The sequence below is a fragment of the Bos indicus genome, chromosome 18 (genome assembly GCF_029378745.1).
Source record: "Bos indicus isolate NIAB-ARS_2022 breed Sahiwal x Tharparkar chromosome 18, NIAB-ARS_B.indTharparkar_mat_pri_1.0, whole genome shotgun sequence".
Classification (NCBI taxonomy): domain Eukaryota; kingdom Metazoa; phylum Chordata; class Mammalia; order Artiodactyla; family Bovidae; genus Bos; species Bos indicus.
Genome location: NC_091777.1, coordinates 48,190,163 through 48,202,769, shown reverse-complemented (window position 1 = coordinate 48,202,769; position 12,607 = coordinate 48,190,163). Strand labels below are relative to the sequence as shown.

Sequence of the window (12,607 nt, the reverse complement as noted above, 5' to 3'; positions counted from 1 at the left end):
CCAAATCCCAGGAACAAAGTCATAGCACAGAGGCATTTCTGCCAGACCCAGATATGTCAGCAGAAGTTTTCTGGCACTGTATCATTTTGGTGAGGAAGACGCAGACCTAGAAGTGGGCAATGCAGTTTTGCTCAGAGCAGATCCTCTTCCTTCTATTCCCACCTTCCAAGACTACCATCCTAATAAGGACCTCTTTTGTGGCTTTATATGAAGTTGGTTAAGACTTTGAAGATAGAAAGTCAGTGTTCGGGACTTTGAGTCTAGCAAAACTTACTAGTTAAATATATGACAAACCATCACTGTTATAAATCAAAGTAGATACCAAATGTGAAGTTGGGAAAATATTTAAGGATATGGGAAATATTCCAGACACACTGTCAACAGAACAATCAGATTGACCAATATAAGTATTTATGAACAATATCTGAATATATCAAGCAACACAGAGAAGCAGAGTCAGAGAAACAGACCACTGAAATTAGTGGAACACACCACCTTACTCCTATTCAGACTTTACCTCATTTTAGATAACAAGCATTTTAAAGGAAGCAACTATGGCTTTCTAGTGATTGTATTACCCCAAGTCTTACAACTTCTAGATCTACAATATTGTAGGCACTTAATAGCATGTGTACAAGGATGTTCATCAGAGAATAATTTTTGATAGGCAAAAATTAAAAATAACTATCTCTCAGGCAACAGGTTAAAAATATGACAGCTTGCAATACGGTGACCCACTCAGTTCAGTTCAGTTCAGTCGCTCAGTCGTGTCCGACTCTTTGCAACCTCATGAACTGCACCACGCCAGGCCTCCCTGTCCATCACCAGCTCCTGGAGTTCACCCAAACCCATGTCCATTGAGTCGGTGATGTCATCCAACCATCTTATCCTCTGTCATCCCCTTCTCCTCCTGCCCTCAATTTTTCCCAGCATCAGGCTCTTTTCCAATAAGTCAGCTCTTCGCATGAGGTAGCCAAATCAGTCCTTTCAATGAACACCCAGGACTGATCTCCTTTAGGATGGACTGGTTGGATCTCCTTGAAGCCCAAGGGACTCTCAAGAGTCTTCTCCAACACCACAGTTCAAAAGCATCAATTCTTCAGCGCTCAGCTTTCTTTGTAGTTCAACTCTCACATCCATACATGACCACTGGAAAAACCATAGCCTTGACTAGATGGACCTTTGTTGGCAAAGTAATGTCTCTGCTTTTTAATATGCTATCTAGGTTGGTTGTAACTTCCCTTCCAAGGAGTAAGCGTCTTTTAATTTCATGGCTGCAATCACCATCTGCAGTGATTTTGGACCCAGAAAATAAAGTCAGCCACTGTTTCCACTATTTCTCCATCTAGTTGCCATGAAGTGATGGGACTGGATGCTATGATCTTAGTTTTCTGAATGTTGAGCTTTAAGCCAACTTTTTCACTCTCTTCTTTCACTTTCATCAAGAGACTCTTTAGTTCTTCTTCACTTTCTGTCATAAGCATGGTGTCATCTGCATATCTGAGGTTATTGATATTTCTCCCGGCAATCTCGATTCCAGCTTGTGCTTCATCCAGCCCAGTGTTTCCAATGATGTACTCTGCGTATAAGTTAAATAAGCGGGGTGACAATATACAGCCTTGACGTACTCCTTTTCCTATTTGGAACCAGTCTATTGTTCCATGTCCAGTTCTAACTGTTGCTTCCTGACCTGCATATAGGTTTCTCAAGAGGCAGGTCAGGTGGTCTGGCATTCCCATCTCTTTCAGAATTTTCCACAGTTTATTGTGATCCACACAGTCAAAGGCTTTGGCATAGTCAATAAAGCAGAAACAGATGTTTTTCTGGAACTCTCTTGCTTTTTCAATGATCCAGCCGATGGTGGCAATTTGACCTCTGGTTCCTCTGCCTTTTCTAAAACCAGCTTGAACATCTGGAAGTGCACGGTTCATGTATTGCTGAAGCCTGGCTTGGAGAATTTTAAGCATAACCTTACTAGCATGTGAGATGAGTGCAATTGTGCAGTAGTTTGAGCATTCTTTGTCATTGCCTTTCTTAAGGTTTCCTTAATAATTAATCCATATGAAATGATGGAAAACAATATTGACTCAGTGAAGACCAAGGTAGGTTTCAAAAGTATGCAGTCAAATGCTCTACCACTGAGCTATACCCACAGTGTACTAAAACACACACACACACACACACACACACACACACAAACCCCAAACAAACAAAAAGCAGATTTGTTGTACACTATTAAAGTTAGGCTGGTATTAATTCAAACTAGGCTGTCATAAATTTAAGATGCTCATTATAAATACCTCAAGATAACAATTAAGAAAACAACTAAAAAATAGAGAAAAAGAAATGAGAAAGGATAATCAAACAGGACAGCACAATCAATTAAACACAAAAAGAAGGCAGGAATGGAGGGGTCAAGGAATAAAAAAGACAAGACATACAGAAAACAAATGGTAAAATGGCATAAGTCCCTCCTAATCAGTAAGTACTTCAAATTTAAATGGATTAAACTGTTCACTTAAAAGAGACCAGCATAATGGATTAAAAAAAGAAGAAAAGGCATGGATAATGTATAATATAATATACTGTTGAAATTAAGACACAAGCTATGTTGTTGGACTTTCAGGAATTGAAAATGAACTTTAAGCTGTGAGTTAAAAATATCTCAGTGCCCATGTTAACTATAACATCAGCAAAGAAAGGGATAAGAATACCACCTACAAAAGAGGGCTGTTTTGAAGACTATAAACCATCTAAATGTTGCAGGAAGGGGGATCCTTTTGCAAGGATTATCCCCTATTTTAAAAAATGAATGCCATATGTAATTTAAAATTTTCTTGGGTATCATTATCTACAACTATGAAGACGATGATTTTTTAAAATATTTATTTGTATTCAGCAGGTCTTAGTTGCAGCGTGTGGGATCTAGTTTCCCAACCAGGGATGTAAAGGGGGTTGGGGGGCTCCAGCATTGGGAGCTAGGAGTCTTAGCCACTGAACTATCAAGAAAATCCCATATGAAGATGATTTAACATTATATCATGGCCATTTTTCCTTATTACGAATAAGTTTCATAAACAGAAATTTTATTATCTACATAATATAGTCTCATGGATGTCATGGGAGTTTCTTAATCATTCTCATTATCTTGATCACTAATTTTGTACAAAACTCTCCCAAGATACAACAAATTTTTATTCTAGATAAAAACCCAGGTCTAAATCTTTTGAATTGTGTACACCTTTGAAAAATGGAAATTACAAATATATATAGCGATTATCTATAAAATTTGGGGAGTTATGGTTCCCTCTATACCCATAAATTCAAGCAAAAGAACTTTGGTTAAGAACTAGTCAACTGAATTCTGGCTCAGTCGCTTAACTAGCAAACACAAGTCATAATTAACCTGACATTTTTCTTGCTTCTTAGCTACAGAAACCTGCAGGGAAATAATCAGAGTCACCACACGCTGAGTATTTATTATTTATTACAATACACCCTCTGTGGCTCCATCGGTTGCGACCTCATACAGAAAACCAAAATGAAATAAGAAGAGGGTGCTCACAGTAGGTTAATGTCTTCACAGCTCAAGAAACGTTGTCATCCTCAAATGTACCAATGAACCCAGAAACAACTGTCCCAGGAAGGAACCCCATTCTTAGAGTCTATCCCTTCCTTCCTAGAATCGTGACTCGGGGACAATCCCTAATTTAAAATTCCCATACTAAAAGCCAGTCTGTACCTTCTTACCAAAACCCTTCATCGAGGGCTTAGCATCTGGTTTCCCACTTGGAGTGATTTCTCTGTGGCAGTCGTAGGTGCTGACAGGAGAGGAAGCAGGAGGGAGCTCAGAGCCATGGGTCACTGAGATATTCACCACGAGGCTACCGCAATTCACGTTCACATAAAGGACAAGCACCTTTGATCCCCGTCAGGCAAGGATAACCAGGCACCTCGTCCGGGCTCGAAATGGCACCCACCGCCGTGGAACTGCCCCGTGGCCCTTCGCACGGAGCAAGGCCTCTCACAGCCACGCAGCCGTCCAGACTTTCTCTCAGGGCTGCAACCACCCTCCCCGCTGCTCAAGCGCCCACAGGACCGAGGGGGCTGGGGGATTCCTACGACGGCGCGGGGGGCGCCCACGCTTGGAGCGCCTCCAGAAATTCCACTCACCTCCACTCACCGCCTTCCTCCGGCTCGGGCTACCTGTGCACAGTCGTTTCTGCGGCGACTCATGCCGGATTCTTCCTCGGAAAGGCGCCACTCGCGCGCAGCGCGCAACAGGGGCACGGAAAAAATACCTGAGGTCGAAGACACCTCGTCGACTGTGGGAGCTACGGTCTGGCTTAGGAAGTCCCAAAGCTAAGCCGCCGCTCCCAGCCCGCCCGGAGAATTCTGAGACCACCGGACTGCGCGTGCGCACCGCTTATCTCTGCCCGCAGCTCTCGGTCCGACCTGAGGCCGAGGCTAAGCTGAGTGGTTCCCAGGGTTAGGAAGAGGCGACCCCCAGTGGCTTGGCACCGCACCGAATTCTGAAGAGATGACTGCAGAGATCATATTTTACGAGGGCTCAGGACTATGTGTGAAGGTCCACCCTGTTGAGTCAGTGATGGGACGCCCAAGGTCATAGAGCGCCTGACAGGTAAGCACCCGAACGTGGGTTCATAATCTACTCATGCTGTACGTTTGTGTATGTATTTGTGTGTGTATGCATGTTGGAGTGCACATATCTTTCTAAAATTCCAGTTACACCTGAAATGTTACAGATGCTTAGCATATTTCCATCTTATTTTGGTTTTAATCATTTATTTCATTTTTGGCTGTTAGGTCTTCTTCATTGCTTTGCACCTTCATTGTTGCCCACGAGGCTTTCTCTAGTTGCTGTGCTTCTGCTTCTCATTGTGACGGCTTCTCTTGCCGCTGGTGGGTTCAAGGGCTCCCTGGCTTCAGTAGTTGTGGTGCAGGGACTTGGTTTCCCCGTGGCATGTGGTATCTTCCCCAACCAGGGATCGAACCCGTGTTTCTGCATTAGGAGGTGGATTCTCAACCACTGAACCACCAGGGAAGTTCCTGTATTTCCATTTTAGAACTGAAGCTTCTGAGATCAAAACAGATACAAGTTACACTGTTTAGTGGCAAAGCCATGTTTCCAGGTCTTATTGGATAAAGTGAGACTACCTTTTAGTGTATTCTCATTGTAAACAAGAATAGAGTAGCTTTGGGTCCTTTTCAAGATCACTGACTTCAGGAATTGCGGTCTATAGTAATTCTTTTCTGGAAGGGGCATACATCATCATGTCATGTTAAACATCAGGAGAACTAGATCGCATCAAAATCATATTCAGTTAGTTGATTATTTATTCCTTCCTTGAGAGCCAGATAATCTAAGACTCAGGGGTCCCATTAATATCTGGAATTGGAAAAAAGTACCCAGGACTAAAAGGGGATATTGGGTAAGTTTCATAACATTTTCTATCTTAAGTGAAGAAAAATGAACAAGGGGACAGATACAGAAGCATTAAATTGAAGTTATTTTCCCAACACAAGTTTCCACCACGTCTCAAGCATAGAAATTCCTGATCAGATCAGATCAGATCAGATCAGTCGCTCAGTCATGTCTGACTCTTTGCAACCCTATGAATCACAGCACGCCAGGCCTCCCTGTCCATCACCAACTCCCAGAGTTCACCGAGACTCATGTCCATCGAGTCAGTGATGCCATCCAGCCATCTCATCCTCTGTCATCCCCTTCTCCTCTTGCCCGCAATCCCTCCCAGCATCAGAGTCTTTTCCAATGAGTCAACTCTTCGCATGAGGTGGCCAAAATACTGGAGTTTCAGCTTTAGCATCATTCCTTCCAAAGAAATCCCAGGGCTGATCTCCTTCAGAATGGACTGGTTGGATCTCCTTGCAGTCCAAGGGACTCTCAAGAGTCTTCTCCAACACCACAGTTCAAAAGCATCAATTCTTCGGCGCTCAGCCTTCTTCACAGTCCAACTCTCACATCCATACATGACCAATGGGAAAACCATAGCCTTGACTAGATGGACCTTTGTTGGCAAAGTAATGTCTCTGCTTTTGAATATGCTATCTAGGTTGGTCATAACTTTCCTTCCAAGGAGTAAGTGTCTTTTAATTTCATGGCTGCAGTCACCCTCTGCAGTGATTTTGCAGCCCCCCAAAATAAAGTCTGCCACTGTTTCCCCATCTATTTGCCATGAAGTGATGGGACCAGATGCCATGATCTTCGTTTTCTGAATGTTGAGCTTTAGGCCAACTTTTTCACTCTCCACTTTCACCTTCATCAAGAGGCTTTTTAGTTCCTCTTCACTTTCTGCTATAAGGGTGGTGTCATCTGCATATCTGAGGTTATTGATATTTCTCCCGGCAATCTTGATTCCAGCTTGTGTTTCTTCCAGTCCAGTGTTTCTCATGATGTACTCTGCATAGAAGTTAAATAAACAAGGTGACAATATACAGCCTTGACATACTCCTTTTCCTATTTGGAAACAGTTTGTTGTTCCATGTCCAGTTTTAACTTTTGCTTCCTGACCTGCATACAAATTTCTCAAGAGGCAGATCAGGTGGTCTGGTATTCCCATCTCTTTCAGAATTTTCCAGTTTATTGTGATCCACACAGTCAAAGGCTTTGGCATAGTCAAGAAAGCAGAAATAGATGTTTTTCTGGAACTCTCTTGCTTTTTCCATGATCCAGCAGATGTTGGCAATTTGATCTCTGGTTCCTCTGCCTTTTCTAAAACCAGCTTAAACATCAGGAAGTTCACGGTTCACATATTGCTGAAGCCTGGCTTGGAGAATTTTGAGCATTACTTTACTAGCGTGTGAGATGAGTGCAATTGTGCGATAGTTTGAGCATTCTTTGGCATCGCCTTGCTTTGGGTTTGGAATGAAAACTGACTTTTCCAGTCCTGTGGCCACTGCTGAGTTTTCCAAATGTGCTGGCATATTGAGTGCAGCACTTTCACAGCATCATCTTTCAGGATTTGGAATAGCTCAACTGGAATTCTATCACCTCCACTAGCTTTGTTCGTAGTGATGCTTTCTAAGGCCCACTTGACTTCACATTCCAGGATGTCTGGCTGTAGTTCAGTGATCACACCATCGTGATTATCTGGGTCGTGAAGATCTTTTTTGTACAGTTCTTCTGTGTATACTTGCCATCTCTTCTTAATATCTTCTGCTTCTGTTAGGTCCATACCATTCCTGTCCTTTATCGAGCCCATCTTTGCATGAAATGTTCCTTTGGGATCTCTGATTTTCTTGAAGAGATCTCTAGTCTTTCCCATTCTGTTGTTTTCCTCTATTTCTTTGCATTGATCGCTTTAGAAGGCTTTCTTATCTCTTCTTGCTATTCTTTGGAACTCTGCATTCAGATGTTTATATCTGTCCTTTTCTCCTTTGCTTTTCGCTTCTCTTCTTTTCACAGCTATTTGTAAGGCCTCCCCAGACAGCCATTTTGCTTTTTTGCATTTCTTTTCCATGGGGATGGTCTTGATCCCTGTCTCCTGTACAATGTCACGAACCTCATTCCATAGTTCATCAGGCACTCTATCTATCAGATCTAGGCCTTTAAATTTATTTCTCACTTCCACTGTATAATCATAAGGGATTTGATTTAGGTCATACCTGAATGGTCTAGTGGTTTTCCCTACTTTGTTCAATTTAAGTCTGAATTTGGCAATAAGGAGTTCATGGTCTGAGCCACAGTCAGCTCTTGGTCTTGTTTTTGCTGACTGTATAGAGCTTCTCCATCTTTGGCTGCAAAGAATATAATCAGTCTGATTTCCGTGTTACCCATCTGGTGATGTCCACGTATAGAGTCTTCTCTTGTGTTGTTGGAAGAGGGTGTTTGTTATGACCAGTGCATTTTCTTGGCAAAACTCTATTAGTCTTTGCCCTGCTTCATTCCGTATTCCAAGGCCAAATTTGCCTGTCACTCCAGGTGTTTCTTGAGTTCCTACTTTTGCATTCCAGTCCCCTATAATGAAAAGGACATCTTTTTTGGGTGTTAGTTCTAAAAGGTCTTGTAGGTCTTCATAGAACTGTTTAGCTAAAGCGCAGGCGGCCGCGACGGGCACACTAAAGCGCAGGCGAGAGGAGCTACCCCACGTCCGAGATCAGGGGCAGCGGCCGAGAGTGCCAGACTGCGACGGCGCAGGAATGGCCGAGAGGAGCTACCCAACGTCCGAGGTCAGGGGGGGCGGCCAAGAGGAGCTACCCCACGTCCGAGATCAGGGGCAGCGGCCGAGAGTGCCAGACTGCGACGGCACAGGAATGGCCGAGAGGAGCTACCCCACGTCCGAGGTCAGGGGGGGCGGCCAAGAGGAGCTACCCCACGTCCGAGGTCGGGGGGGCGGACAAGAGGAGCTACCCCAGGTCCGAGGTAAGGGGGGGCGGCCGAGAGGAGATACCCAGCGTCCGAGGTCAGGGGGGGCGGCCGAGAGGAGATACCCAGCGTCCGAGGTCAGGGGGGAGCGATGAGAGGAGTTACCCCGCGTCTGAGGTCAGGGGCGGCAGCTGGGAGGAGATACCCCATGCCCTTAAGCCCAAGGCCAAGGGCAGCGGGCGGGAGGAGCTACCCCATGCCCCCGCGCCTGGGGCCAGGGGCGGCGGCCGGGAGGAGCAACCCCACACCGTGGCTGCATGGGCACAGGAGGGCCTAGAGGAGCTATCCCATGTTGAAGGTCTGGAAGGGCGGCGGTGAGGAGATACCCCTGGTCCAAGGTAAGGAGCAGCGGCTGTGCTTTGCTGGTGCAGCCATGAAGAGATACCCCACGTCCAAGGTAAGAGAAACCCAAGTAGGACGGTAGGTGTTGCAAGAGGGCATCAGAGGGCAAACACACTGAAACCATACTCACAGAAAACTAGTCAATCTAATCACACTAGGACCACAGCCTTGTCTAACTCAATGAAACTAAGCCATGCCCGTGGGGCAACCCAAGATGGGCGGGTCATGGTGGAGAGATCTGACAGAATGTGGTCCACTGGAGAAGGGAATGGCAAGCCACTTCAGTATTCTTGCCTTGAGAACCCCATGAACAGTATGAACAGTATGAAATTCCTGATACTCCTAAATAATTTTTGAAAACCTATTATTTTTAAGAAGCCAGAATCAGAAATGTGGAACTGTAGATTTTTAGGCAGTTTGCTGTGGAAAACTCTTTCTCCAGACCTCCAAAAAAGAGTTCAGTAAGGTTCAAAGCTTCAAGGAAACTCAATTTTCTTGTGAATGTGTCCACATCTATTAGAAATATAGTTTTCTTTGATCAAAAAGTTGGATTGGGGATTTCCCAGGTGGTGGTCAAGTGGTTAAAACTCCTCACTTCTACAGCAGTGGTGGGGTAGGGGGTGGGGGTAAGGGAGAGGGGGTGGGATGCACGGGTTGGATCCCTCGTCTGGGGAACTAGGATCCTGTATGCCAGCAAAGTGCCCCCACCCCCTCCCCCCCGCCAAAAAAAAAACCCAGAAAAGGTTGGATTGGATCTTTTGGAAAATTTTAAATGAGAAGTAAGGTAAACAGTGATTCATGTTAGAAAAAAACAAAGCAAAACAAAGAAACAAAAAATATACTAGTTACATGGGTGTCATTTCCCTGGGTGTGCTGAGTTCTCTACTCTAATCTGAAGTGCAGAGCTCATGCTGCGACCTCACATACCATCTCCTTCTGTATGCCTATTACATCTTCTAGAGTTTTAAGTTACCAAAAATATGGAAAAACCAAAACATAATTATTTCTGAAGAATTCACTTAAAATCTTCTATTGCATTTATCTCTATTATTAGTTACAAAAATATTATCATCCCAAGTTAATATTTCTTGCTGATAAATTTTGAGACATATTATGAATTTACTGACTTTCAGTAATGTACATTCAATGTATTATACTTCATACTGATGACTCTAAAGACATGTCTGTATTAATTAAACCAACAAATTTAAACATTTTCACTCATAAAATAAAATAAAAAATTAGTCCTGGGTCATGTGATCCTTTCAAACTTTAGGTTAGCTTCTGTTGTATTTAGAAATGTTTGATTTGTAAGTAATTACTTTTCTTTCAGTTCAGTTCAGTAGCTCAGTTGTGTCCAACTCTCTGCAACCCCATGGACTGCAGCATGCCAGGCTTCCGCCTCCATCACCAACTCCAGGAACTTGCTCAAATTCATGTCCTTTGAGTCAGTGATGCCATCCAACCATCTCATCCTCTGTCATCCCCTTTTCCTCCTGCCTTCAATCTTTTCCAGCATCAGGGTCTTTTCCAATGAATAAATATAGCTCATTTACAAATTAATTTTTGCATAAAGATAGAATCAGATATCTCATAGTTTCATTTTAAAACCTACTCATGAATCAAGTATTTCAATATAAAACTTATTAGCTTATAAATAACAATTGGAATAAGTTAAGTTTACTCACTTGAGTTTAAAAAGGCCCCTTTTCCCTTTTTTTCCTTACAGTTTCAGGTTCTATTAATTGAGCCAAGGCCAGTCTCAGGCAATGTGGGTTGGGTTTGTATTTCAAAACTCTTTTCTGATTAAAAATAAATTTCTTTAATAAGAATAAATGCACTCTCACACTTAACTACTAAATTGGGGTGGATGTTATTAGCACTATAAGAAATAGCAGGCATGAGAAACAAATTTTATTAATAGTATAATAACAGTACTATTAAGACTCTTTTATATTTAATTTGAGGACATGTAACATCTTCACATCAGTAAAACCAGCTAATTTACACTAATATAGTGGGATAAAATACTATTAGGTATTTTATAGAGTATCTTTTTTCACAATACTCATATGTAGTAGGTGATATTCTACATTTATCAATGAAAAAACAAGGCATTAAGATGTCATAAACACTGTGAACTCAGTTTCATATTTTAAAAATCTGACAAGAGACCGTATGATCTAAATTTCAACAAGATACCATCTCCAAATTACATGTTTATTTTAAACCTACTCACTAATTCTTCAGCAATTAATGCAGACTAAAATCATTATGACTAAAAATAGTATATTTGTCTTTATATAGCAGAACCAAATTAATTAATCTGTTGCCTACTGTTAGAATTTTTTTAATGTTTGGTTATCCAAAATATATATTGAATGTTCTTTCATGTCATAAATTTCTACAGATATTTCCTTGACTGCTAGAAGTAGAATTTGGGACAAAACAATCATACCTTTACTAATTACCTACAGCATGCCAGATCCTGCAATTAAAGTATTTGAGGTGATAGACTAAAATGACATAGTTTCTAAAGTGTCTCATAATGTAGTAAGATAACCTCTCAACAGGAATAAATGTATTAAGGATTAGGGGCTGCTAACAAGACATAACCTGGAAATTTGATGTAGTGATGTCATTCTTATTACAGTTACCATGATCAGATCTTAATTAAATTAAGCCTAACTGATGAGATGGGATGAAGGGAAGGAATTTATGCTGTAAGTTATACCTTACATTTTTTATTCTAATGATGTTGGATGCAAAGTGAGAGTAATGGGCTAATTTAGCAGATATCTGGAGTGTATCATGACTAACACAGAGAGAAATACTTCTGTAAAGAAGATCTGAAAAAGGATGTAGAAATGAGTCCAACATCAGTTTTTATTAGACTCTACTCAAGGACATCCCCATTTTATAGACAGAAATCCACATGCATGAACATAATGGTTTTAATAAATGAACTTTTTTTTGGAGGATAGCTTTCTATTAAAACATAAAAAATGTTTACACACCTATATATTTCAAGTAAGGCATGGCCACTGAACCAAAAACTATGATATACTTAAAAGAACCTCCAGCAAGATCAAAGCAAAAAGATAAAAATTGTTAATATACGGGTGTATAACACTCTAGAATTTTTGTTAAGTCTAATGGTCTGTAATTCTATATTGAAATATGCAGATACTTTACAGATAGTATCATATCCTACATATGGCTTTGTAACCTGACTTTTCTGACAGTATTTCTCAAACATTTTCCATGTCCTCAATATTCTCCCTTATCATTTATTACATGGATATTTTATAATATATGAAAGGCAGCAGGTTATCTAAATCAGAATGATGAAAACTAGCTGAGCGTACAATAGAGAGCTAACTCAGAAGACCCATGTGCTCAAGTACTACATTCCAAAGAAAGGCCTGTGTTAAGAGGAGATAACCTGAGTCCTTAAAACTCAACATTCAGAAAACTAAGATCAAGGCATCTGGTCCTATCACTTTGTGGCAAATAGATGGGTAAACAGTGGAAACAGTGAGAGACTTTATTTTGGGGGGCTCCAAAGTCACTGCAGATGGTGACTGCAGCCATGAAATTAAAAGATGCTTGCTCCTTGGAAGAAAAGCTATGACCAACCTAGACAGCATATTAAAAAGCAGAGACATTACTTTGCCAAGAAAGGTCCATCTAGTCAAAGCTATGATTTTTCCAGTAGTCATGTATGGATGCGAGAGTTGAACTATAAAGAAAGCTGAGCGCCGAAGAATTATTGCTTTCGAACCACAGTGTTGGAGAAGACTCTTGAGAGTCCCTTGGACTGCAAGGAGATCCAACCAGTCCATTCTAAGGAAATTA

General features: G+C 41.7%; 1 protein-coding gene across 1 annotated transcript in view; it reads right to left on the bottom strand.

The window, feature by feature from the left end:
* LOC109572912 (zinc finger protein 607-like) overlaps positions 1–12,607 on the bottom strand; it is a 57,196-nt gene that overhangs the window by 13,963 nt on the left and 30,626 nt on the right. The window contains 2 exon segments of the mRNA XM_070770211.1: positions 3,751–3,884; positions 4,071–4,409. Coding sequence (XP_070626312.1) covers positions 3,751–3,884; positions 4,071–4,409 — 473 coding nt within the window.